At 33.7% G+C, this 27,717-nt stretch overlaps 4 protein-coding genes across 4 annotated transcripts; 1 reads left to right on the forward strand and 3 right to left on the reverse strand.

Annotated features, from left to right (window-relative positions):
• Positions 1–8,444: 8,444 nt before the first annotated feature.
• LOC122591770 lies at positions 8,445–13,172 on the reverse strand. The gene is made up of 2 exons (XM_043764013.1): positions 11,830–13,172; positions 8,445–9,120 (listed from the first exon to the last, which is right to left on the reverse strand). The coding sequence occupies exons 1-2, from the start codon at positions 13,170–13,172 to the stop codon at positions 8,445–8,447; spliced, it is 2,019 nt and encodes a 672-aa protein (XP_043619948.1).
• A 1,141-nt stretch (positions 13,173–14,313) lies between these two features.
• LOC122591771 lies at positions 14,314–14,817 on the reverse strand. The gene has a single exon (XM_043764014.1). The coding sequence runs from the start codon at positions 14,815–14,817 to the stop codon at positions 14,314–14,316; it is 504 nt and encodes a 167-aa protein (XP_043619949.1).
• Positions 14,818–18,189: 3,372 nt separating this feature from the next.
• On the reverse strand, positions 18,190–19,353 carry LOC122591773 (protein ALP1-like). The gene has a single exon (XM_043764015.1). It carries the CDS (start codon positions 19,351–19,353, stop codon positions 18,190–18,192), a length of 1,164 nt encoding a protein of 387 aa, XP_043619950.1.
• A 3,338-nt stretch (positions 19,354–22,691) lies between these two features.
• On the forward strand, positions 22,692–24,510 carry LOC122594236 (UPF0481 protein At3g47200-like). The gene is made up of 2 exons (XM_043766707.1): positions 22,692–22,774; positions 22,866–24,510. Exon 2 carries the CDS (start codon positions 22,902–22,904, stop codon positions 24,360–24,362), a length of 1,461 nt encoding a protein of 486 aa, XP_043622642.1. The 5' UTR covers positions 22,692–22,774; positions 22,866–22,901; the 3' UTR covers positions 24,363–24,510.
• The last annotated feature ends 3,207 nt before the right edge of the window (positions 24,511–27,717 follow it).

Genomic DNA, 27,717 nt, shown 5'->3' on the forward strand with positions numbered 1-27,717 from the left:
CATTACAAGTCATTTTCAGCTTCTTTTTTTAATTTCCGATCTGTATTTGTTTTTTCTGATTTGGACTAGCCGACTATATATTTAATGTTTCTACTTCTGATTTATTATTTGTTTTAATTTGCACTACCAACTATTGTGATGCTCACAAGTTTTTGATTTTGTTCTTAGTTCTCTACTTGAAGATACATCTCGATGATGTTATTGCCTTGTTGGTGATTGATGATGATTGTCTTAGTCAAACCCGACATGAATCTCAACGCAAGATCAAATTTAATGTTAATATCGTAAGTGGTCTTCTTGCACGAACGATGTTGTTGCGGTTGTTTGTTTTGCATCCTAATGACCATTCTTGCTTAAGTTCCAACTTGCTGTTACTATTAGTAGTAGGTTTTCTTTGGTTCATGATTATGTTCCAATTGGTAGTCTCGAAGACGCCATGAGGAGGAGGACGGATTATTGATGCTGCAAATGGGTTGGGATGCGAGGCTACAAATTGCGATTGGGATGTGGCTTAGACAGCTTGTAGAAACAGGGTATGCTCGCGAGGCTCTTGATAAGAGTCTTTTGGGACAAGAAATGGAGGAAGATGAGATGTTGATGGCTGTAAGAATTGCGGTAGTTTGTCTCTCTGATATGTCTGTTGATCGCCCTTCCAGCGATGAACTTGTTCCGATGCTCACCCAACTCCATAGTTTTTGATACACAGTTGCCTGCGGTGCAATTAGTATTACCATTACTCCGTACAGTTTGTCTCTCTGATATGTATTTTGGAGGTTATCATGGAACTTCATTTTCATTTTGATAGCTCGATGGTTTAAGGAAAATGTAAGGTGATATGTGTAGTTTGATTAGGTTGATATTTTAAATGTAATTTGTTAGTAAAAGTTCAAGTTCGAAAATGTATTCGTGCTGTGCATTTTGTTTTGTATACATTTAGCCATGAGATCATTATCATGTGTGTCAATATTTGGTATTGCAATACTATTACTTTGATAGTATTGTACTTTGTATGGGTTGTTCTAAAATTTAATGTTGCTTCTTTTATTAAGTTTTCAAATTACAAGATAATATAAGTATAAAAAATAATAATAGTTATAAAAACTTATAACTAGAACTAAATTTCATTTCTCTACAACTATTTACCAAACAATGAAATTTACTTCTTTCAGATTTCTCAGGTTAATTCTCTGTCATTACCAAATAAAGAAAATTACTTAAATTCTCTATCAATTTCATTTTTCTGCTTTATTTCATTTCACTGAATTTCTCCGTACCAAACGTGCAATATACAACATATATCTAAAATGCAAGATACAAACACTCAAGAAAAAGATACAAGAAGATAATCATAATTGTTTCCCCTCCCCATTTAATATTTTTTTATAACTTTTTTATTTTTATTTTTCATTCTCTCTAATTTTTTTTATACTTTTAATTAATTTTTTTGGTGCGAGTTTTTTATATGTACAAAATTAGTTATTTTATATGTTTTTTTCGCGTTTTACGCGGGTTATAATCTAATATAAGTAACATTATATGAGCTTTTTTGTTATCATGAATTTTATAATCTTATATGAATTAAGTTAGATCATTTAAATTTATTTATTTTATATATACACACAAATTTTCATATAAGAATTTTTTTTATTTATGTCCATTTTTATTACTTTGCATAATTTATTAAAGCCTCTAGCTCTTCTTCCAAATACTTAAATTTATTAAAAAGTTTTAGCTACCAATTATCAGTCACTGGCTACTAGCTAGTTGCCTAGTTTTATCAAAGGTACATAGAAAGCAATTTTGGTAAAAATTTTGTCGGTCGATAAAAAACAATTCAAATAAATTGAGCAACTTTTTTAGCAAAACATACTTACACTTAAACCAATTACGAGTATAAGTTTTTGTACTGATTAGTATCCTAACTCTTTTAATAAAGTCCCATCTAATAAACCAATTACGAGCATAAGTTTTTGCACTGATTAATATCCTAACTCTTTTAATAAAGTCCCATCTAGAATGATGATATCATTGAGGATGTCAGAAATCTACGTGAATCGATGACATACTAAGTTCTTACGTACTCGTATTAATTTTGATTCATAAATACCAACTTGACTTTCTACCTACTCTTCTTCATCGTGTATCTTCCATTGTAATCTCAAATCTTGCTAATTTCTTCTCTTTTTATTAATAAAGATAAATGTTTAAAAAAAAAAAAAACATAATTGGATTTTGTACCAATTTTTCTCTTCAAGTGATATATACGTCATTAACCAATATATTTACTTAATAATTTAATTAACAAAGTTCCCTTTAATTCAACAAAAAAATATAGTCTTTGGATATATGCTTTGAAGGTGCAAACAAATCCACTAATGTTTGCACATTGGTCTTGGATATTGTTTAAAGGTGTAATCAAATCCATATAATGTTTCATTTGGGAATTTTTGACACATGAACAAAAGTCCATTAGCCGACGTTACATGCTGATGTACAAATATAATCCCCATAGAAACGTAATTCATGCATTTATTTATATACTCTAGCAATCAAACATCTTTTAAAAATAATCTAGCAACCAAACCATTCAAGTCTACATGTCCAAATTATATATTCAAACCCAAAAATAATCTAGCAACCAAACCATTCAAGTCTACGTGTCCAAATTATATATTCAAACCCAGTATTCGGTTTGGAATTGAATATGATGATAAACTCGACGGTCTAAGACACCTCTACGTAATTAGGCCAAAATCCGCATAACCGACACGTTACATTATGTAATGGGTCCAAACTTTACAAGTTTACATTATATAGCCCGGAACGCTGAATATCAATAGCTTAACAGGTTGTTTCTTCCTGGGATGATTTTTCACTGGCTATGTATATTTAGAGTACCTAAATATTTTTCCTTTATACTTTTGAACTTTTGTACGTGTTTATCTCTTATGCTATGTTCTTAAGTTTTTTTTTTAAGGAAGGGGAAAGAAGAGAAGAGAGGTGAATGGAAGAGATAAAGTGAATTTTTCTTCCTTCCAAATCATCCCAAAAGTGGAAGGAAAAAATTATAACCAAAATGTATTGATTTCTCCTTCCAACTCCTTTCTTTTTTTTTCTCTTCTTCTCTTTAATAAAATTCAAGAACATAAATATTTTAAAAATCCTTCATATTCTCTTTCTTTCTCTTCAACAAAAAACTCAAGAACACAGCATTAGAGAATAATCATAAATCAACATTGTATAGTAAAATCAACTAAAAACACACATACGATTTAATGGGTGTTTGAGATTGTGTTTTAAAAAAATAATTATATAATTAAAATAATCATATTAATTATTTGTATGATATATAATAAAAAAATTTTATATATATATTATAAAATACAACTGACCTAATATCTTATAAATCAATCATAGCTCTTGATTTTATCAAATTAAAATTGATGATGTTGTTGTTAATTTAAGTATAAACTAAAAATTTTAATAATTATTATCCAAATATATTAGTATATTAATATTTATAGAAAAAATCTTAATAATTTTATGTTTTAAACAATCTTCATGGGACACATCACCTCTTTGTTGTTGAACTTTTTATCGTTCCTAACTCCTTATATGCATCGGCAAATAACCCAAATAATTTCTAGGCCAAATTACTATTTTCGTCCCTGTGATTTTTTGACTAAACAATTTTCATCCTTACCGTTAACTTTTGGCTAAACTCATCTCCGTGGTTTGCATTTCGTCCCTGCCGTTATAACTTTCCCGTTAACTCCCTCTCATGCAAGTCACGTGAGGAACATTTTCGTCTTTTTATAGAGTTAAGTGCAAAAATCGTCCCCGTGGTTTGTCGTTTTTGCATTTTTCATCCTTGCCGTTAACAAATCCGGGAGAAGTTTTCAAACAAAACATAACAAACAAAAATTACCAGTAACAATGTAATCCAAAAAAAACAAAAACCTATATACCTACATTTGAGGATCTGGTCAACCACTTTCAAATGCAGACATGTATATACAATGTTTTAAATACCGGTAGTATTATCCGTAATACCGGTATCGAATGGTACCCCGAAACAACTATTTTCGGTATTTTTTGGTATTACCGTTCTAGTATTTCCGGTATTCTCATTTTTAATTTTTTGAACTTTTAAAAAATTATTTTTATAATACTTTAATGTAATTTTTTTTGTAATTTGTGAACTTTCTTATACTTTGTTATAAAGTACCTATTTGATATTAATTTATGAGTGAATTGTAATTATATTTTGACTATTTTTGTTAAATTGTAGTAAGTTTTATAACATTGTTTTAAAAAATAAAATAAATTAAATTAGCCGTACCTACCGGTATTAAATTATATCCTCATATGTAGGTATATATATGTTTTCAATTTGAGTTTGTTTTGGTTTTGATTAAATTTTTGTTTGGAGATTTGTTAAATACAAGGATGAAAAATGAAAAAAGGACAAACCATTAGGACGAATTTTGCACTTGACCATAGGGACAAACCATGAAAATGGGTGAATAAACATAAATACCCCTCACGTACAAGGCACGTGAAAGGGTTGACGGATCCAAGGATGAAATGCAAACCACAGGGATGATTTTAGCAAAAAGTTAACGACAGAGATGAAAAACGTTTATTCGAAAAACCACAGAGACAAAAAAAATATTTTGACCTAATTTCTATAAAAATCTTCCTCTCCCATCCCCATATATTTATTCTCTCATCCCCACATCTACACTCCATTAATAAGCAAACTACCCCACCCCCTTTTAACACCTCTACCTTTAAAATGTCTTTTATGCCCTCCTAATTTACACTACCCTATTTTTTCTCCATCATGCTCATTACACACACATACGTTCATCCGATTTCTGATTTTCTCTCCCTCCCCCTTCTCTGATTTTCTCCCCCCATAAACACCATCCACCACCGCCCCAAAAACCACCATCAAACCACCATCCACTGCCGCCGGCTTATTTTTTTTTCTTTTTCATCGCCGCCGCCCCACAAACCACTATCAAACCACCGATGTTTTTTTCTTATTTCCCATTGTATCGCGCGGGTACAACGCTAGTATTTATACAAGTCCACCTAATCCTTTACAAGAAAGATAATGAAAGGTCTGGACCGCACCGTCCACCAAATCTTTTTTAATCTTATTTACTATCTACTTATAAATATATTTATCTTTTTTTTTTCCTTAATAATTACAATAAATGTCTATTGTTTAATCTTATTTACTAAGAGAACTAATTAATCAATCCGGACATGTTAATTAAAATTTTAAAAATTATAAAATTTATATATAATGTTTGTTATTAAAAGATTATAACTTGATATAAATCTAATAATTCAAGTAACACCATAATTATATAGTTAATAAATCAACTAGCACAATAAAAAAAATTTAAAATAAATATGACTACCGCATTAAGTAAATAAAAAAAATATTTTATTTGTAATATTATATTAGAGATAATTTTTTATTTAAATAAATGGTTAATACTTTTATTAAACATGTAAAGGGTTATTTCTATTTTATTTATATATGACATCATCATTAAATAAAAAAAAATTTGAAGGCGAAATATAGATTTGCCACAACAAAAACTTTCTAAATATACTTATAGGAAACAATCTTGTTTTATTATATATAGAAATATGCATCTTTATAAATTTATTTATCTGTATATATTATTGTTATTAAATTATTATTTTAATAAATATTTGATGTGTTATATAAAAGTTCCAAAAAGAAAGCTAGATAAAAAAGAATATTCTAAAAAGAATTACCAATATAGTGACGTTAAAATAGCTAATCACTTGTATCATGATTCTTTCACACCGACATTAAAATACTTAACAATTCTTATTATTTCGCACTTTTTTATGATATATATCTCTATATAACTATTAACTAACAGAAGATATGTTTTCTCTTAGTTGACAATTGTAAACGAATGTCATATAAAATTTTGTATGATTTGTCATTATTACATTAATTTTCTATTTATAAGTTTCCATGTCATTTATAATTTATATTATTTATAATAAGATCAATCCTGATCGTCATTAATTAATTAGGAAAAATTCTTGCCAAATTGAAGGACAAAATTGTAATTTTCTAGAAAATAAATAATGCAAGTAAGACAATTGTTTATATATTTTATATGAAAAACGACTTTTGGATGGATTGACTTTCTTTATCATTCCTTTAACTCAACTAAACGCCTATATATATACCCACACATCAACTATGATCACACTTGAATTATAAGAAACCGGCCAATTGAAAGTTTGAAACCATCCAAAACAGAAAATAATGGCAACTAACAAACTCTTCATGCCAACAAGAATAATGTGCCATAATGTATCTCATCACTCAACCTCTTCATCAGGTCACGTTTACTCCATAAACGTCCCTAGTAAATTCAAGAAAGATGATATAAAGATAGAGGTGGAAGTGTTGTTGAAAGTGAACGGTAATAAGGGCCATTCCATATTGAAGGACAAATTAAGCGCGAAACAGAATTTGCAGCTGAATGCCGATTTGGAGAAGATAACTGCAGACCTTGAAGATGGTGTGTTAACGATAGCGGTACCAAGGGACGTTGGTCGAAAGGGAAAGGGAACAACAAAGGTTATCGATATTAATGCGAAATAAAAAATAAAATAAAGTTTGACTTCATAGCTTTAAGTTTGAAGTAACAAATAATCTATATATATGTTATCATTGTGTAAACGGTTTATGTTTGTTTACTTTTCATGTTACGTACCATTCGACGATATTTCGATCTACTTACTCTTTTCTCCCCAAAGTCATGTTTTGCTAATTAGTATATTCATTTTTATGCCAAGTAACTTACATATTAGACCTCGGAGTATTGTTCTTGATATGTTTGTACCAAATATGTTTTAAAATTTTGTAGAATACAATCGTGTAATATTTGTTTGGTGGTGTATGGTTAAATAATAGTGTCGTATAAATTATTATCCTTTTAAAAAGTGTATTAGTATATGTAAGAATTGAATTGGTTAATAATGTTGAAATATAATCACGTAAAATAAACGCATGTCTGGATTATTTAAGCCTACGGGGTCACACAAAATGACACGTAAACTCTATTTAACTAATTAGTATATTAAATGTAATATATTGATTACTATAATCATGAAATAATTAATAAACAAAAGTTAAATGTGTAATATGTGTTTATTAATTAAAAGAGGAGGACTTAAGTGAAATTAGGAATTTGTATTGTTTCCTAATTCCACCTATGAGGGCCGAAAATTCTAAGGCTTCTAGGCCTTGGGATTTCTTGCCGATCAAGTTGAAAACCCTCATAATTAAGCCTATAAATAGAGGGTTAAGGCTTAAGGGTTTCACACACATTCACAAGACAATTAGACTTGTAAAATCTCTCCTCTCTCTCCCTCTTTCTTGGTTCGGACGACTTCAACAAACAAAAGGGGTTTTATGTCGAGATCTTTCTCAGGGAAGAGTTCTGCTATCATACCCTCAATATCTTTCTCAGGGAACACTGCTCGTAAGTTTATGGAGGAGGAACTGACATCAGAGGAAATGAGTGAACGAAAAAATCTCTTGGTTCGTGGATTATGTCGAGAGTATGAGTATTCCCAAGATATGTTGAAAGAGTCGCAGTTGGTTGCTGGCAGTTTACTGACAGAATCGCAGTTCTCGAGAAATGTTTGTCGGAACAAGATGTGGAGATGAAGGCACTCCGAACTGGGTTGGAGAGGCGTCATGATGAAATCCTGCAGAAGGATCTGGAGAACCTGTGCTTGCAAGAGAAGGTGGAGGCGTTTGTGAAGATGGTGATTCCTCATGTGTGTGAGACTCTTGCAACTGGTCCTCTGGCTATCTCTCTAATTGACGCTGTTGTGAATGCTTCTAAGAAGGATGGGGCTTTTTCTGTTACTAATTCCGAAGATTCTCCAGAATACTTGGAGGCTAAGGAGGCGTTCGACCAATCCATTTTGAAGCTGGCAAGTTACCATAGTAATTATATATATGATATTACTCATCTTGAGGACTCCGGGGCGTATCATTTTCTTGTTGTTAAGCCCCGTTTCGATTAGCCATATGGTATGGAATTTATGTGTATCAGACTTTTATGCCTTCTACTTGGATTCCGTTATGTTTATATATGTATTTGTAGGGTCGTCTGTTCAGGCGTCCCTGTAACTTTGTCCCTTTATGAGGTTGCGATCCTCTTATTTGAAAGTGACTAGTCTTTTTTGTATGTCCCTCGTGGGGCTTTAATATGGTACGTAACCATGTGTGAGTAGGACTATGACCGTCTTTCGTTTGATTTGTAAAGACTATTGGTCCTTTACATATTGCAAGGTTTCTGCATTATTTAGATAAAATAGAGACATATATGAAAAATGTTTATGAGAGAAAGCAAGAAAATCTAATAGTGGAATTTTCTTAAGTTCGAACTGTTCCAGGTTCTGTCTACCGGAGCCCTTTCGAGTGTCTCTAGCTTATACGCCCCATTTCCGAAGGCTGTTTGTACTCGATATGGGCCTTCCCACGTCAGGCCTAACTTTCCGGTGTACTCCTTCTCACTTGCACTATTTAGCCGCAGTACGTAGTCTCGTGTTTTAAATGCTGTGGGGTTTACTCTTTTATTGTAGTATCCTTCAATTTTCTTTTTGAAGGCATCTTCTCTGATGGCCACGATTTCTCGCCGTTCATCTAATAGGTCAAGATCTATACTTAATTCTTTCGAGTTTCCTTCGGTATTTAGCATCAGATATGTAAAGACTTGAAATTCTGCTGGTGCTACGGCCTCCGTCCCGAATGCGAGACTTAACGGGGTTTCCCCATTGCTTTGTTTGGGCGTTGTTCTATTGGACCAGAGAACCAGTGGTAACTCATCTATCCACCCTTCATGACTTCGTCCAAGTCTTTTTTCTACGCCTTTTATTATTTCTCTGTTGGTCACTTCTACCTGTCCGTTTCCTTGGGGGTGATATACTGATGTAAATGACTGCTTTATTAGCAAATTTTTGCAGAATTCCGGAAAGATTCCCTTCGCGAATTGGGGGCCATTGTCAGATATTATTGTGTGTGGTATCCCGAACCTACATATGATGTGCTCCCATATGAATTTTTTCATCTGGTCTCCATTCGTTGTGGCTAGCGGCTTTGCCTCTACCCACTTAGTAAAATAGTCAATGACCACGACCAAAAATCTTTTCTTGTTCTGCCCCTCGGGGAGTGGTGTGACATCCGTCACCAAAAACCGGTACTTTATTATAGTCACTAACTTGAATTCCTAATTTCTTGACTAGGCTATAGTACTAATATAAAAAAAAAAACCAATCATAATGTTTATAATAATAATAATACCTAAAGCTATTAAGGTGTTGAATGTTAAATTAATCTGACTAAAAAGATCCCATATTAAAATGTATGATACATCACAAATTGGATAAGCCTCCTAATTAGCTAAATTAGTTCGGCCATAAAGTGATTTACATCCCATTCAAATTCAGTTTCTCATAACTTCAAGTCATAATTTTAGATAACCACTTAATAAACTCCAATTGAAAATATAAAACTCTTTTGTTCCATGTAGTCTTACGGCTAAACAAATAAAAAAAAAAAATCAAAAGAAACTCAAACAACAAAACTCTTTTCTTCTCCTTGCCATTCGATTCAAGCATCACCACCAAGAGTCAAATTTTAATCATCTCATTGTCAAAGCAAACTTTGGTAAGTTTAATTATAATTCTATTGAATCTTGATTTAAATTACAATTAATAATAAAATTCTTAAGATTATATTCTATTCTTTTTTTAAAGGTATCTAAGAAGAAGATCATCAATCTTGGGGTAAAATCACTTATATTCTCTTTTCATATATATTAGTCTTTTTATTTATTAAATATATATATATATATATATATATAAGCATATACTTTCTTTTATTTATTAATTTTTATTTATAAGTAACCTATTTGATTAATATATATTATGGCAAATTTATAATAATGAATGAAAGGGTTTTTTTAAGGTTAAATCAAAAGCTTGAAGTATAAATCATATTAATGTTAAAAGTTTATGTATTTATTGTATTATAATAATTAATGTAATTAGAGAAATTCAATTATGAAAGCATGAAAATCATAATAACAGATGTAAATAGGTGTTGGAAAGATTTGAAAGTTTATATATGAATATTAGTTGTAGTAGTCTTTAAAACAGTAAGTTTGGGTTATTTCAGAATCTGGACAGATTCTGTTTGTTAACTTTGAAATGTCGTATCTTGGTCATGGAAGATGGTTAAGTCACGTTTTTGGTGTCTAAAATTTAATTTCAGGAAGTCTACTTTCTGGTGGAAGTGGTTTCGTGTCAAAATATGAAGTTTAAGGTTGTCAAACGGATTTTATAACAAAACTGCGCAAAGCTGAGTTTTCAGAACAGATTTAGGTCGACTTCAAATAGTCATATCTTGGTCGATTTTATGAACTGGAAGATTATTTTTTTCCAGAAACATTTTTAAGATGTTAAGAGTGTACAGTAAAAATTTGGATTTTTTTTTGAAACTTCGAAGGCGCTTAACTTTTATAAAACTTTTCTGTGCGCAAACAGTGAATTTATTAACTAGTCTGTAATTATCGAATTTTTAAAAATAGTTCAAGAACAAAATAAATTCTGTAAAAATTCATTTAAGTATCTAACACATAAAAGTTACTGTGGTAAAAATTTAAGGACTTGGTTAGTTCGGGTGATCTAGAATAAAAATTGATAAAGTTACCAAAAATTTTAGCGAATAAGAGCTTGTAGAACTAAATCATAAATCATTAAAACAAATACTCTATATTAAGTTATGTGACTTGTAACTTAATAATAGATGACAAATCAGTTGGGAATATTTTGAAAGTAGCCATATATGTATATATCATCAAATACGGGTTACAATGGATGGTTCTTGACCATGTCTATAATTGTAACTTGTTCATATATATGTTGTGTAGATTCTAGCGACCTTGTTGGACTTTGCATAACTACTTGCTTGTTGAGGTGAGTTTCGTGGCCCCTTTTTATATTATTTCTTTGGGGGAAAATGATGCTCAAAACACTTTTCATTTCTTTACTAGTTGTGCCAAAACTTGTTTGTTTTCATGGACAAATACGTGTAATTATGAAATGTGTATGTTAGCTTGCTTGTATTGATTTCTTTGATGCAATAGATGTCTTTTGGTATCTATTGAAGACTATTGGAAAACTATCAACCAACTTTACACTCCAGCTGGTAGTTGTTGGTATTTAAAGCATGATTGAGATGTTGGCAGGAGTGATGGGGATTGTGTTGTTGGATAACTATGATGGCATTGATCAGTATTTAGTATGCTACTATATGTATATATTTACACTATTGTCCAAACCTCATATATCATGCACAACAAACTCATTTGTATCCCTCTAAACCTACGAACTCACCAACGTTATGTTGACATTTTTGAGCATTCATTTTCAGGTGATAATAATGCTTAAGAAGATTGAGCTTATGGACTTTAGGAAGACCAATAAAGAGATCCTTCATGGACTCCTAGATTGCATGTGAAACATTGAACACTATTTGCAATTGTTACTTCTTTGCTATTTGAGGCGTGTTGCCTAGACTTTCCGTTTGTGAAAATTACATTTATTTGAATTTCATTTAGTATGACTCTATTATAAAGTCCATGTGCTATAACTATATCTTTTCGTCATATCCTACGATTCCACCTAAGGTGGGGTGTGACAAGTGGTCCTACTAAATCAATTCCCCACTGCATGAATGACCATGCTGCAGTTACCGAAATCATATCATTTTTCGGTTGTCGCGGAACATTGGCACGGAGTTGGCAAGCTTCGCAATTCTTTAATAATGCGGTGGAGTCTTGATGCATTGTTGGCCAGAGGTACCCAAGTTGCATAGCCTTCGTTACGACAGATCTTGCTCCCGAATGCGCACCGCAAATTCCCTCGTGTATTTCGCGAATGATCATTTCTGTCTGCTTAGGCCCTACGCAACGAAGCCAAGGTGTAACAAAGCCTTTTTTATACAACTTTTTGTCCAGTATCTTATACTGTGGGGCTTTGACCCTTATCTTGCGGGCTTCATCTTTGTCTGCTGGGAGTATCCTACTTACTAAGTACTCGTAGATGGGAGTCATCCATGTGGTGCTTTCTTCTTTTACGAGATCCAACACTTGTCTTTCTCCAATTGACCTTTCTTTCAGAACTTCTAGCAACACCTGTTTCCCCAAGTGTCCAAACATGAGAGAGGCTAGCTTGCTCAGGGCGTCTGCCTTTTTATTCTGATTTCTTCTTATATGCTCAATTCCGAAGTGACTAAAATACTCTATTAACTCTTGTACCTTTTGTAGGTACAACTTCGTGGTACCCTGTTTTGCTTCATATGTCCCTTTCACTTGGCACGCCACTAGTTGAGAGTCAACGTACACTAGGATGTTCCGTATCTTCATATCCTTTGCGATACGGAGCCCTGCTAGCAGTGCCTCGTATTCAGCTTCGTTATTGGTCACCTCGAACTCAAACCTTAGTGCGTAGGTGAATTCTTTTTCTTCTGGGCTGATTAGCATGAGTCCGGCCCCACAGCCGTCGGAGCTGGCTGCTCCTTCGGTATATAGTTTCCACGCGCCATTTTCGACATTCCCGACTACTTCTAACGACACGGAGTGTGTCATGGAGCTTTTGCCTTCGTGCACTTCATTAAAGAAATTTGCCAATACCTGCCCTTTAATTGCGTGTTGTGCCCTGAACTCTATGTCATGTTCTCCTAGCTCTATAGCCCATTTGGCTACTCTCCCTGATTTTTCGGGTTTCAGCAATATCTGTTTTATGGGTTTATGGGACAACACGACAATGGGATGGGCCTGGAAGTACCTTTGTAGCCTTCGTGCCGCATGAACTAACGCGAGGGCCAGTTTTTCCAGTTCTGGGTAACTGGCTTCAGCTCCCTGTAAAACCCTGCTCACAAAATAAATTGGTTTCTGCTGCCTTTCCCATTCAGCTACTAACACAGCGCTAACACATTCCGCTGAGGCTGCTAGATATACGAAGAGTGTTTCTTTGGGTTCGGGGGCTATAGGTGTTGGCAGATTGCCAATATATTCTTTCATCTGTTCTAGGGCTCTTCCCGCTTCTTCTGTTCATCTGAAGTCTTTGTTTGTGACACATCCTTTCAATATTTTGAAGAAGGGTAATTATCTATCGGCTCCTCGAGAGAGAAAACGACTAAGGGCAGCGAGTTTCCCGTTCATCTGCTTCAACTTGTTTACCTTTGATGGGTTTGCGTGAATGCCTTTGTTGCTTACGTAATACCCCAGAAACTTCCTTCTTCTACTCCGAACGAACACTTTTTAGGGTTAAGTTTCATGTTGATCCTCAGAAGGTTTCTGAAGGTTTCGTGGATATATTCTATGAGGCTTTCCTCATCCCTTCTTTTAATGACCATGTCGTCGACATAAGCTTCCAGGTTTCTCCCTATCTGCGTCACGAAGGCCTTATCCACCTTTCTCTGATACGTAGCCCCTGCGTTCTTCAGACCGAAGCGCATTTTCCTATAACAGTAGGTCCCTTTGCTAGTGTAGAATGCAGTCTTATCTTCATCTTCTTCAGCCATCTGTGTTTGGTGGTAGCCTTTGTATGCGTCCAGGAAACAGTTTAACTTATATCATGCTACTGATTCTACTTTCCGATCTCGGATAGCAGGTAACAATCTTTTGGGCATGCTTTGTTTATGTTGGTGAAATCGACGCACATCCGCCACCCCCCGTCTCCCTTATTGACCATTACAGGGTTTGCATTCCAGATTGGGTACACCGATTCCCTTATTATTCCTGCTTTTAATAGTTCCTCCACTTCCTTCTTTGTAGCTTAATTCCTATCAGTGGAGAGGCTCCGCCTCATCTGTTGAGTTGGTTCTACATGCTTTCGCTCATTCAGGCGATGCTCCATTAGAGAGGACTTGCCTTCTAGTGTGATGACCCTCGGTACCCCGGTCATATCTGCGTACTCCCATGCAAATATATCCATATTTGATTGCAGTAATTTCTGGAGCTTCCGTTTGCATCCGTCCGAGAGTTGAGCGCCTATGGAAATGGTTTGATCCGGGAACTTCGGGTTAATTGTGATCTTGACGATGCTTTCTTCTTCTGAAGATTACTTCGAGTACCCGACTTCCTCTTCCATTCGTTTTACGTCATTGATTTGCTTCGTCTGCTCATAGGACGAGCGGATCGTGCCTATCCCATTCTTACATTAGAATTTGACAAGCTCGTGTATCACCGAGGGGACCATCTCCATCTTTTGGATAACAGTCCTTCCCAAGAGGATGTTGTAAGGCGAGGGAGATCGCACTATCGATAGGTCCAGTGTTTCGGTCCTTTCATATGCTCCATCTTTGATGGTAACATCCAAATCAAGTTCTCCCAATGGCCATGCGTGTTCCCCGAAAAAACCGACCAGGGGGCCGCGGGGATCCGTTCTTCGGGCTCTTAGGGCCTCCGGGAGCTTGAGAAAGCAATGTTCGAAGATTACGTCGCATTCGCTTCCACTATCCAGATAGTCCCTCTGTACTTCGATGTTTAATATCATGGCTTGAATGATAAGAGGGTCATTGGAAGGTTTATCTTTCTCTAGTGGAGGAAAATAAAAACCTTCCTTCGAGTTTGTGACTGGGCTTGAGTGACGAGTGGTCCCTTTGCTGATTGCCAAGGCTGACCTTCTACCGCTCAAGGATCTGCCCTTATTTTTCTTTACCATTTCTGGCGGGCGTACAAAAATCTTTACAGTTTTTTTTAGAGTGATCGGGTCCCACAGATGGCGCCAAATGATTGTACACCAAACTGAGATTTGGTTAAGAAAAAGGGATGATGGGTGTTTTTGGTTGTTTGTTGGCGATTCCCCAAAGGTAGAGTTTTGATCTCTTCGCCAATCAATTGTGGTTTGATTGTTATCCGATTGAGATCGTGCTATTATGTTTTAAGTGTGCTCTGATCTATTTGAGTCTTTGTTAATGAGTAAGAAAGAATGAATGATGCCTTCGTGAGGTCTTATGAATCTCCTTTTATAGGAGAATTTATCTTGAAGAGAAAGTTAAGCCTCCTTAGGGTTTTCCTAAATCCTAGGCCAGGAATATTATTTCCTTAATTATTGACTGCAAGTGATAAGATCAAATCCCTGGACTGTAGGAAACAATTCTTATCTTTTTATCTTACAGCGGGAACCTTCGTGACGAATGACCCTTCGTATCGCAACTCCTTATGATAGGCCCTTCGTACTGACAGAGGGGTATGTCATCAGAATCTGCTGAGCGTTCCACTATTCTTGGTTCATATTCGTTCCGGTCAGGTGACGAGATAAGTGGATGTGGTCCGTGAAGGACATAGACGGATTTTCAGTATAGGGTGTTCGGTCATGTGTTGATGATTTCTTGCTCCCGTGTTGTACTTCTTATGCTAGTTGGGTGCCGAAAAATTAAACTGAATATTCATGCGTCACGGATTATTTAATTAGGATCGTCGGGGTAAATCTTATCATAAAGGGATTGACGACATTCCATCTATTCTCTGTTGTATTATGATATGTACCAATGAGGTAGAGTCCTCGTGCCATGTGTTTACTTAGAGGGTGTTTGGGAATGCATTTTGAAGTGATTATCTGATTATTAGGTTCGTAAAACGCAAATAATCTAAAAAAATGTATGTGTGAAAAAGTGATTATCTGCTATGAAAACGCAGTTTTGAAGAAGCATGTACCTACCTTCTTTTTCAAAACGTAGTTTTGAAAACGCATAATCTATTTTGAAAACGCAAAATCTGTTTTGTAATCACAATAACAAACACCCCCTTACTGCCCGGTTATGTTATACCTATCAAACACATTGGAGAGCAAACTCTTTAGTGCACTGTCAGGAATCAAATCGGTATGGGCGTATCCGCGTGGAGTGTTTGCCATTTATCCGTTGCTGTTTTTAAAAAAATAAAAAAATTGGTCCATTATTTCTAAGTGACTTTTTTTTAAAGACAAATAATATTTACTCTTACACTAATTACAACAAATCTATACTATATTATAAAAAGAATAGCTTTAATGTTAAAAGTTACATAGAGAAAAATATTTAAAATATTCTTAATAATAACACTATCACTCTATCAGTCATTTATCTTTTAAAATCTATCCAGTAACCATTTACATCAATTATTATTATATAATTTATTTACACTACTCGACCCCGCCTCTACCACCTTCAGTCGTTCCCTGCTACCACACTGTCGCCGCTACGAACACCACCGCATTGCACAGATACCATGCTAGTAATGCTAAACTATTTTAATGTCAAGGATTGAACTTTGGTCAGTATCAAAAGAGGCAAAAGCTTCTACTACGTGGTTAGATATGGGCTCGCTTAAATTTCTCTCGCGAGTTGATTTGGCGTTCAAGGTGAACGAGCTGCGCATTGAGTATACATATATTTGTGGTGTTCGGAAAAATTTATACAGGTAAAAAAAATGAAAGGGTTTGATGTTTATACAAACTTTCTTTAGAAAATTTGTGAAACAACGAAGACCGATGTTGTAGACATCAGCCTTGTCCAAATCATACCGGTTTTAAAATGTTGAAGTTATCTTTACGTTGGAATAAACATGATTCGTATTTGATATAATGGAAATATGATAATAATAATAATAATAAACCCACCTGACAAATATTTAGAACCTGTAAGATCATTCAGCCAGTGGATTCGGGTTCCCAAAACAAAGTGATGGATTAATAATTAATAATGGGAGTGAGGAATTCGGCTATGATTAGAGCCGAAATTAGAGAAAGAAGCCACACAAATGTAATTAGTGATTAAGAGATTAAAATGGACTATATGAGTCTCTTTTTATTTATGGGGAGTGATTAATCCTCCTAATTCATCAGCGTAAAAATCTTCCTAATTTATTGGATGGTGACATGTGAAATTTAAGGGGGAGATTAGGATAGAGGTTGAGTGTAATCCATTTGTCACATTCATAAGGTTTTAGAAAGATTTTTAGGCTAATGTTTAGGAAGATTAATCAATTTTCTTTATAATACGAGAACTTATAATTTTAACCTTGGTGTTTTTGATGTGTGTTATTAATCCCTGGAGATCCAATCACCTAATGGAAAACTCTATTGTATGTGTTTAAGAGTAAATACGTCTATCGTATATTTACTAGACGTACGGATTTCAGTTATCTTCAATTATGATATCATTAATGATAAATGATTAGTGACGGTAATCTTAACGTAGTTTTAACACTTTCTCAAAAGTACCGACAGGTTTTACCATTTGATTTTATTGTTAATTACTCGTTTAACTAATTTTGTATAAAAGTTAAGAAGTGTAGTATTTCTTGTAATGAGTGGTGACTTTTTTTTTTAACTCCCTTTCCAACAGGATAGTTTTTATTTATAAAATACGCGCTTAAAAAATATATTAAGAGAGATCACAAATGCCATAATGATGTTAAGTGGAAAAAATAAATAAAGTTGCAATAGTGTGAAATTGTACTCGTAGTAATTATATTTAAACACATAAAAGTTTTATAAATATGTGTTCCAAAATGAGTGAATGACAGTGGCCCAGTGTCTCGGTACTCTGCATCACGGATGATTGATGATATTAAAATGGTACAGTAGATGATTAAAAGTCATGAATATACGAATTAAATAAGGGGGTGGGAGTGGTTTCCCCAACCCCAAACTTCCCCAAATTTTCACATCACCATCTTCCAATAAAAACCCTCCACCTCAAACTTTCCCAATTCACCCCAAATCACCCCAAAACTATGGCGCTACTCACCCCAACCCCAATTTCCAAATCATCATTTTTATTTCCATTTATTTTTACTTAACAAAATCACAAATTATTTTAAAATTAAAAAAATACCCTTTTATTATATTAAAACAAAGAAACATTACATAATACTTAAAAAAAAAAAACATTACATAATACTAAAAAACAATAAACATTAAATAAATACTTAAAAAAAAAAAAGAAACATAACATAATACTAAAAAAAAAACTAATCATCGAGATACGCCAAATCTTGAGCCCATACGTGCTCCGTAAGATCATATCGAAGGCGATGGTGAACTTCTTCGTCAATCAACTCCGCATACACTTTCATCGAACACCGGTTGCACTGGCGGGTCCATTATATGGACCGGTGAGATTGCTCTCCCGTCCCTCTTAATGATCATGTTGTGTAAGATAATACATGTATAAACATACTTTCCAATCTTGTCTTTCGTTAGAGGTCGAAGAGGTCGTTGAAGAATTTTCCATTTACCTTTAAGGACACCAAAAGCTCGCTCGACATCTTTTCTGGCCACCTCTTGCAATTTCTTGAATCTTTTTTCCTTAAGGTCGGTTGGATACGGGTATGCTTTAACAAGTGTTGACCACTTGTTGTAGATCCCATCACTAAGATAGTAGCCACGTTTATAATCTCGCCCATTCACGTGGAATGAAGAATCCGGGGCCGTTCCGTTACGCGCTGTGACATACAAATCGGATTGGTTCAACACGTTGATGTCGTTGTTCGACCCCGGGACACCGAAAAAAGCATGCCAAATCCACAAATCATGTGACGCGGTGATTTCGAGCATAATAGTTGGACCGTTGTGGTCACCCCTTGTGTATTGCCCTCTCAAACGTCTAGGACATGCCGACCACTCGACATGTGTGCAATCGATGCTACCAAGCATCCCAGGCATATGATGACGAAGCTCGTGGGCCTCGAAGATGCGTGCAACGTCGTGTGACGTCGGCCTGCGTAGGTACTCTCGGCTATACAACCGAATGATGGCGTCACAAAAATAATCAAGGGTCTCTCGTGCGGTTCTAGCTGCCATGCACAAAGACTCGTCATACTCGTCTGGTGCGTTACCCGTCGCGAGTTGCCTAACGGCGGATGTGCATTTTTGTATCGCCGTAAAACTTTTTCTTCCTCTTGCATCGTAACGTTCTTGGAAATACGGGAAGTTTGCTTCAATGTCGCGCACGATATCTAAAAACATGGTCTTGTCCATTCGAAACTTCTTTCGAAAGTAATCGTCTTCGTATTTTGGTTGTTGAACGAACCAATCGTTCAAAAGAGTATCAAGACCAATTTCCCGATGCCGGTCCGTATACCGTCGAGTTTGAGGAGCACTAGAAGTTGCCGTATCTTCAAGAAAGTGTAACGCGTTAACAAAGAATTCCATAGAGCTATTGTTTGACTCGTCGGGAGAGTCGCTCGAATTATCCAAAATACCGGAAGCCATATTTTTTGGTGTTGGGTGTAAGAAATTAGTGATGAAAAGGTTGGGGTGTTTGAATTTTATAAAAATGTAGTGAAAATGAGAATAGTTGTGTGTTGTTTAAAGAAGAAAAGAGTGTATATATATAAAGAAAGAGGTAAAAGAAAAAAAAAAAAAAAGGCAACGGTCACTTCCTCCGCTCCCCTCGCCACGTGGCAAGCCACCAGTGGCTCCTTTCCTGCGCGCGGGCCCCACGATCATTTCTCTCTCCTCGGGCTTCCTTCCCCGCTTTCTTCCTCCTCTTCCCCACCCCGACCCGCCGCCGCGAGGGGCCGGGGTTCACCGCGCCTCACACCAAAACGACTCCCACCCCCCTAAGCATGTGAACAGCTCATAACAACTTCATAAGTCAACAAAAAGTCTATACGAAGCCAATGTTTAAAAAGAAAAATCTCTTTACGGGGATTTAAATTTAAGGAAACAACCTCAATACCTAAAATTTTAAAATAATTTATAGATTTACCTAAGTTTTTTTAAATTTTTACAAAATACTTATAAAAAGCACAATAATTTTAAAACATCACAAAAATAACTTTAAAATTATCGTAAAGAACATTGAAAATCGCATAAATATTTTCAAAATTGTATAAATAACTTGATAATCGTATAAAGAACTTAAAATCTCATATAGAACTTCAGATTTTACAAAATATTTACGAGATTTATAAAATATTTATGCAATTATGTTAAATCTTTATGCGATTTTATTAATTTTTCATGCAATTTTGGGAATCTTATTGCGATTTTATAAATCTCATTATATATATAAATGGTGTCCATACTATATATATATATATGTATATATATTTACACATACGTATAATATCTATATCTATATTCATAATACATATATATATATAAACACTAAGATTGAAAACGATACACAATACCAGCAACTACAAATATGTAATGAAAACGATGATTCGTATGTTTGAAATTTTTTTTCGAAATACACAATAATTCAGTATGAAAACCACGACTTTAGGGTATTGAATATGTTATTAGTTGCTGTTTTTTTCAAGTATACATGTAGTTGGACATTCCATATATATATAGTTTTGAAATCGATGATTCCTATGCACTAACATCTTTTGATCCTATTGAACTACGTCAAAATCGTTGATTTCTATGCACTAACATCTTTTGATCCTATTGAACTATGTCAAAGAACCATTCCCGATATGTCATAAACCATTCCCGATATCTGATGCGAGACAAACGCTGCAGACTGACGTGGCAGTGCCACGTCAGTCTGCAGCGTTTGTCTGGCATCAGTCGATGGACGTGTCGGGGGTCCCACTATTAGCGGCGACGTCGCCGCTAATAACCTGGTGGGGTTCCTGGTGGTGTTACCCAATGCCTTAAATAAGCATGTGAACAGCTCATAACAACTTCAAAAGTCAACAAAAAGTCTATACGAAGCCAATGTTTAAAAAAAAAAAATCTCTTTACGGGGATTTAAATTTAAGGAAACAACCTCAATACCTAAAATTTTAAAATAATTTATCGATTTACCTAATTTTTTTTAAATTTTTACAAAATACTTATAAAAATCGCAATAATTTTAAAAAATCACAAAAATAACTTTAAAATTATCGTAAAAAACATTGAAAATCGCATAAAGATTTTCAGAATCGTATAAATAACTTGATAATCGTATAAAGAACTTAGAAACTCATATAGAACTTCAGATTTTACAAAATATTTACGAGATTTATAAAATATTTATGCGATTATGTTAAATCTTTATGCGATTTTATTAATTTTTTATGCGATTTTGAGAATCTCATTGCGATTTTGGGAATCTTATTGCGATTTTTGAAATTTATTGCAATTTTGAAAAAACTTGGGTATATTGATATATTTTTTTAAAAAATTGGGTATTATGGTTATTTTCTATCAAATATAAGGTAGATTCAGTTAAATTTTAGATTGAAAGACTTTTTTTTAATATATTGTTGTGTTTTTAGGCGTATTATTAGAAGGTTTTTCCTCTTATTAGATATTGGGTAAAATAACTTTTTAGCATGGACCGATTATAACAACATAGTCTAGATATTTTATTGTAATAATTGATCCGCACTTATAAAAAATAGAATAAATAAATAAAACCAATGATACCAATTCAATAATTGGTAGCATAAAATTCTACACGAAGCTTTGAGTTTCGTTACTTGAAGTGACATCTCTTATAGGATTTTTCTTCGAGTCCTTTGATGGGCTTATCAAGCACAATTAGGATACTCAATATTTAAACCATAATAAATACGCCATCCAACAAATAATCATAATAGAAAATGCTATATATCTTTTTAATTAAACATTAGTCTAAAATTTCTATTAAAATCATAAAATATAACATATGGGTTTACATTAAATTTCCTTTCTTAATTTTATCATTTGATATATTCACATAGCTGTTAAACTCTTATGAGTCATGAGTCGATTTTTACGAGTTGCTGTGTAAACTTGGATTGAGTCACCAGTCGCAAACTTAAAATTATTGTAGTTTGATATTCGTATTATGGTTTATTTTATATTTATTTCTATTTTGTGTGTTATTTATGTAGTGGACATTTTCCCAATTTAAAGTTTTAACTTTTCGGTACGAAAGATGAGAAACCATTAAATTTTTTATTGAACAAGGTACATAGCATATGATTTTGCAAAACAAGTTTTGATAGAATGTTCTTTTTTTTTCAAATCCAGTATACCCGACACTCTCAATCACCACAAATCAAGAACTTGACAAATCATAATAGACATGTGATTAAGGCTTTGCAACTACCATTAAATGACCCTGCCAATAGTAGTGTCAAATTTAGTTTGTCCGTCACTCACATTTTGCCAGGAAATGAACCCGACATTGGTAGTGTCGGATAAGGGGAACTTGGATGAACCCATCATTGCTAATTCGGGTATATTGATTTTGTAAATTTTATTCCTTCAAAAATTAGTTTTGCAAAATTATAGGAAAAATTGCCTTCTTTGAAAAAATTCTAAATCATTGGAAGGTATTATAGATACATGGTTTATAAAAACTTACAAGTAATTTATAAATTATACATTCTAGCCACTTTCTTAAGGTTGTGTTTGTTTTATAGATCAATAATAATGTCATGTGACCCGGAGATTTTATCGAAACATTATAAGATTGTTTGTTCTTTTATCCATATAATATGATTTAAAATAAATAGAATAATGATTTTCATTTATATGTAAGTCAACATTTTCAGTCGTCTTTTAAACTTTATTTAAACTTTAGAGTGGTCTATTAATAATCTAAATTAAAGTACGTTAATATTTGAAATAGTAATTCGATCACCCTTTAACAATCATACATCCATCGAAGAAGAAGACACCGGCCTTGAAACAAGCAATTCAGGTAACCCATTCAAATTGTTATGTACTGTAGCACATTCTCAATTTTTAGTCTTCTCTTTCACTAAAATCTTTTTGTTTTGTGTGTTTCATAGATACTTTCAAAGAAAAATAATTAGTTTACATTACTAATGGCATTGGCAAATGATGATCAAAAACGTAACTATGTTCCTATTGAAGTCGAAAGCCTTCTTCGTTGGGCAGAGAGCAGAGAGGGTGGATTTGTCAACCAGCGTCCATCTATTTGCAAAGTTCCTAGCATACTTCGAGATCTTAGCCCTGATTCATTCAAACCTCAGTTGGTCTCTATAGGACCTCTACACAAGGAAGAAACAAATGTGCAAGAGATTGAAAGGCTAAAAAGGACTTATCTGCATGACCTATTGAAACGTCCAATTTCCCCACCAAAGCAGCCCAAAACAAAATTAGAAGACTGTTTGGAAAAAGTCAACTCTTCAATAGCAAAAATCAAGTCGTCTTATTCTGCAACGGAATATAGTGAGGACCAACTTGCCAATATGATGGTCATGGATGGTTGCTTCATACTTGAGTTCTGCTTAAAAGATATTTCCAAGGAACAAACCTTGTTAAGCAAGATACAAACGTTTCGTATTTCCATTGACTTGATGTTACTTGAAAACCAAATCCCTTTCTTTGTTCTTCAAGATATCTTTGATCTCACCAAACCCGATTCCATAAGTCTTTCCCTTACTTCCCTTCTCCATGAGGTTCTATTAAAGGATGTCCATCCGTTTTACATTTCCCCAAACATGGAATTCCCAGATGAGTTTTCACTCCCGGATGTCTTAAATAATTCAAATCATGTTCATGTTCTTGACTGTCTACACAAAAGTTACCAATTTAAGTCATCGGCGATTGTAGATACCTCTTGCGGTGTGTGTATTGTCCCATGGGTGACACTTTTTAAATATATGTATAATATGTGTGGATTATTGTGTAGTTGCCTTTCAAAAAAATTCGAGACTGTAGCCGCTCGGACAGCCTTGAATTACAATCATACTGTTGTAGAATTGGAGAGGTCCGGGGTGAACTTTAAGCCGCAAGAAGACAAAAATAAGGCAATGGCCATGCAATATGTCAAAGCATCTGCTTGCTTTTGGTGGCCTTGGAGGAAGCCTATTACATTTGTTATGCCAACACTTATTATTCAAGATTTTACTGAAGTAGTTCTGAGGAACTTTATTGCATATGAGCAATTTAATCCTCAAGTAAACTACTACTTTACATCTTATTCGTGTATCATGGATAAGTTAATCGATAACGAAGCGGATGTTGGCACCTTGGTAGAATCACGAGTCTTGATTAACCATCTTGGTTCATACAAAGACGCTGCAACGATGATCAACAGCATATGTAAAAACATACAAGTTATTGATGATCAATTCTATTACTCCGAAGAGATAAAAGCATTGGATGAATACTACAATTCTTACTGGCCTAACAGTTTTGCACATTTGAGACGTACATATTTTAGTACTCCGTGGAGTTTTATCGCTCTACTTGCTGGTATCACCGTGCTTGTTTTTACTGTGGTTCCGGGCATATATACTGTCATGTCCTATCATAACTAAATCACTTTGTGCTGATTGAAGCAATGTTACCAATGGCCGAATTTCCATGCTTGCTTTTTCTTCTTTTGTAATTTGTCACTCATGTTGTAAAAGTATATGTTTAACTTGCTTGATGTATTTTTAGTGTTGGTATGATAGATTTCATTTTCATGACACTTGGTTGAGTGTGAACGCCATCAGTTTGCTCTAAAACATCACAAAAGTGGTCATTGCAATTGTTTGCTCTTAAATTTACATAGAAACCCAATTATTAAATCTCTGAGACCAACAACTTAAAATTTCCAAATACAAGTAGTTTGGGCCACTGGCCAATCCGTCCGGCCCAACACAAAACCTTGGAACCCGTCCATTACCCTACCTGTCCATATTTTCCCGAGGCTAAGAAACTACTGACTAGTGACTACCATATAAATTAAAGATATCCATACAAAAGCCATCTAAGATTGTTGTAAATTGTAACAAGAAACAAATAGCAACATTCTACATCAGAAATCGGATTATGTGATATAAAAAGTATTAAATTGGTATTTCATTTTTATCACGAAGGTAACACTAATGCAGAAAACTTTGATATAAATAATTAAATATCACCTATTATTTCGGTATTTCTTAATGATATTCAACATATGAATATATTCGTGAAAACATAGAACTCGTTAACAGCAAAAAGTTTGTTGTGTTTGTTAATTGTTCCATGTTCTAAGGGCTACTCTGCATTCATTTTGCAACCAGAGTTCTCTCTAATATATGTTCTTAGCTTAATTAGTTGATGTGTGGATCACCACATAAATCCTTGAAGATCTTTATATATGAATTTTGGAGTTGAAAATTCTTATTCGATATGATCATTTATATAGTTTTGTCTATATAACAAAAATCTTCCCAACTTATTTTGATTCGAAATTCATGTCATGTCAAATAACATATTTAACTATAGTTTTTTTTTTCATCTGTTTTTTTTATATATAAAAAAAGTTGTCTTATTTTTAGGTTGAGTCGTTTCATTCTTAAGACGAGATTGCATATAGTTTTACATAAAGTAAGTCGTGTCCGAATCTCGAGTTCTGCAATCTTTATACGGAGAAAATGATGATGAAGCGTGAATATATCAAACTAATCTAACGTTTAATTTTCAAATTTGAATTATTATGTTAATCTTTTAATTATGTTTAAATTTGAAGTTTGGAATATATTTTTTAAAGTTTTATTACATATAATTTCAAAAAATACTTATATTTGTATATAAAGTTCCAATCCGAGTTCTCTGAGAGTCAAGTCTGATTCTCCAAAACCTCTTGACTCCTCACTCGCCGAGTCGAGTCTGGGTCATAAATTATCTAACCTTATAAAAAACACAAAAGTTATATATATATATATGAAAAAGTGAATATGGGGTTGTTCTTCATTTAAGCTTAAATGGGAAATCACTCACATTCAAATATTTTAATATTTGTTTGTAATTTAAATATAACAATGGGTCTCCATGATTTTTATGATTAAAAAAACAAAATGTGAGGTATTCCCCATCTAAGCTTAGATGGGGGACAACCCTATATATAATATATATATACTAGTTTTAACACCCGTGCGCGATGCACGGTCGGTATAAATTTATCGTTTATATAAAAAGAAAATTTTAACATGTATTTTACAAATGTAAAAAAAACATGTACTTTACACTATCAAGTATGATTTTTAATACATGTAATTTGTTAGATTATTAGCTTATCTATTATTTTCATTGGTATATATTCTCTTTTTTTTTTTTTTTTTTTGAAGTATGGTTTTTTACATTTTTATTAGAACTTAATTACATATGTCTATCACTAATATAGAGAATAATAACTTTGTATTCATGTATAAGCATATTACAATTAAGGATCATATCTTTATCTAATAATGCAACAAAATTTTATGTTGGTGATCTATTCTAAAAGAGATGACATAATTTGCATGAATGGCCGGTTTCTATATGACGGAATGTCATAAAAGTCTTCATGAAAGTTTTCTTTTGCATGACAACATTTATCTAAAAAACGGAATGTTATAAAAAGTCTTCGTGCAAGTTTTTGTTTGCATGACAACATTTATCTAAAAAGCTTAATGATATCATATCATCAGATTGGGATCATGAAGTGACATTTGCGTATATATTATATATATATGGTTATCTAAATAATTCATAATCACAATATAAATATATAAACCATACCTGATAATCATGAAAATGATGCAATCTCCAAGCTCCAAGCCTTTTGATCAGGAATATTGAAGTTTCTCTAATAACTGCATTACACTTTGCTCCTAAAGTTACTAAATTTGTAAACTTTAGATTTAAGAATAATATACATATGTGAAAACCAATAAATTGAAAACAGCAAGCGAACATCAAATTAATCATTAATTACCTTATGATCTTATTACTAAAGTCAATGTTTATATTAACTCGCACAAAAGATGAACCATAATCTAAATTATGATATAATAAAAACAACAAATCACAATATTAATAACACCATAATGGAACTTCAAATTATATGAAAACTAAAAAAGGATTCTAAGTATGCACAAACAAAGCTAAACACATACTAATTAAAGAAACCTAAATTACAACATAAAAGACCCCGACCCAACTTAAAATAAACAACAAAAAGATTCATAAATTCATCTTATGTTGTTTGTACATCGAACCGAGGTTAGGATGAAAATGGGACCGTGGATGTTTTGAGGTTGTTCGTTGGTGATTTCCCGAAGTTAGGGTTCTAGCCTCTTTACGCCAATCGAACAAGATGAGTGTAATGTATGTGTATATGAATAATTTGTTTCGTGTCTTGAAGGCCTTTGGATCTCCTATTTATAGGAGATGATTTGAGCGGGAAAGGAATGGCGCCAAAATGGAAGAGTGATTTTGTGTTTATGGAGTCTTCTCTTTTTCCTCCTGGTTATGATTCTGTTGTGGATAGAAGTTTGTTGTGTATCCATAAGAAATATGAAAATCCTATTCCTGAGTACATTGTTGATGAATTCTGTTGATATATTCGATCGAATCCTATAAGAGTGGTTTTGTATCCTGATGTTATATAAAGAAAAAGTGCTTGGTTTTTTCCCTGGTGCTGTAGATATTAATGGTAAGGCTCGCTGTTTTATTATTCCTTGAAAATTTGGGTTTTTTTGTATTTATGTAATCTGTTTTTGTTTTGTAGATATGACTTTCAGGAAATTTGTGAAGAAAGGTGTGAAAGAAGTAACTGTGGTACCTTCTGGGGATCAAAAAAGCAATGTTGGTGGTAATCCTTCTCAAAATGCTGAATCTCCTGGTGTTCAGAATGATCTTCCTGAGATCTCAAGGTCTGTA

Source organism: Erigeron canadensis, chromosome 3, assembly GCF_010389155.1.
Source record: "Erigeron canadensis isolate Cc75 chromosome 3, C_canadensis_v1, whole genome shotgun sequence".
NCBI lineage: Eukaryota > Viridiplantae > Streptophyta > Magnoliopsida > Asterales > Asteraceae > Erigeron > Erigeron canadensis.

What these genes read in the sequence shown, in the direction of transcription:
- LOC122591770 (XM_043764013.1), bottom strand. Translation starts at nt 13,172, where the DNA reads ATGAAAGAATATATTGGCAATCTGCCAACACCTATAGCCCCCGAACCC. An exon ending in ATTTCGGTAACTGCAGCATG is followed by an intron (nt 9,121 to 11,829) that starts GTCATTCATGCA and finishes CATCATATGTAG; the next exon opens with GTTCGGGATACCACACACAA.
- LOC122591771 (XM_043764014.1), bottom strand. Translation starts at nt 14,817, where the DNA reads ATGGTAAAGAAAAATAAGGGCAGATCCTTGAGCGGTAGAAGGTCAGCC.
- LOC122591773 (XM_043764015.1), bottom strand. Translation starts at nt 19,353, where the DNA reads ATGGCTTCCGGTATTTTGGATAATTCGAGCGACTCTCCCGACGAGTCA.
- LOC122594236 (XM_043766707.1), top strand. Translation starts at nt 22,902, where the DNA reads ATGGCATTGGCAAATGATGATCAAAAACGTAACTATGTTCCTATTGAA.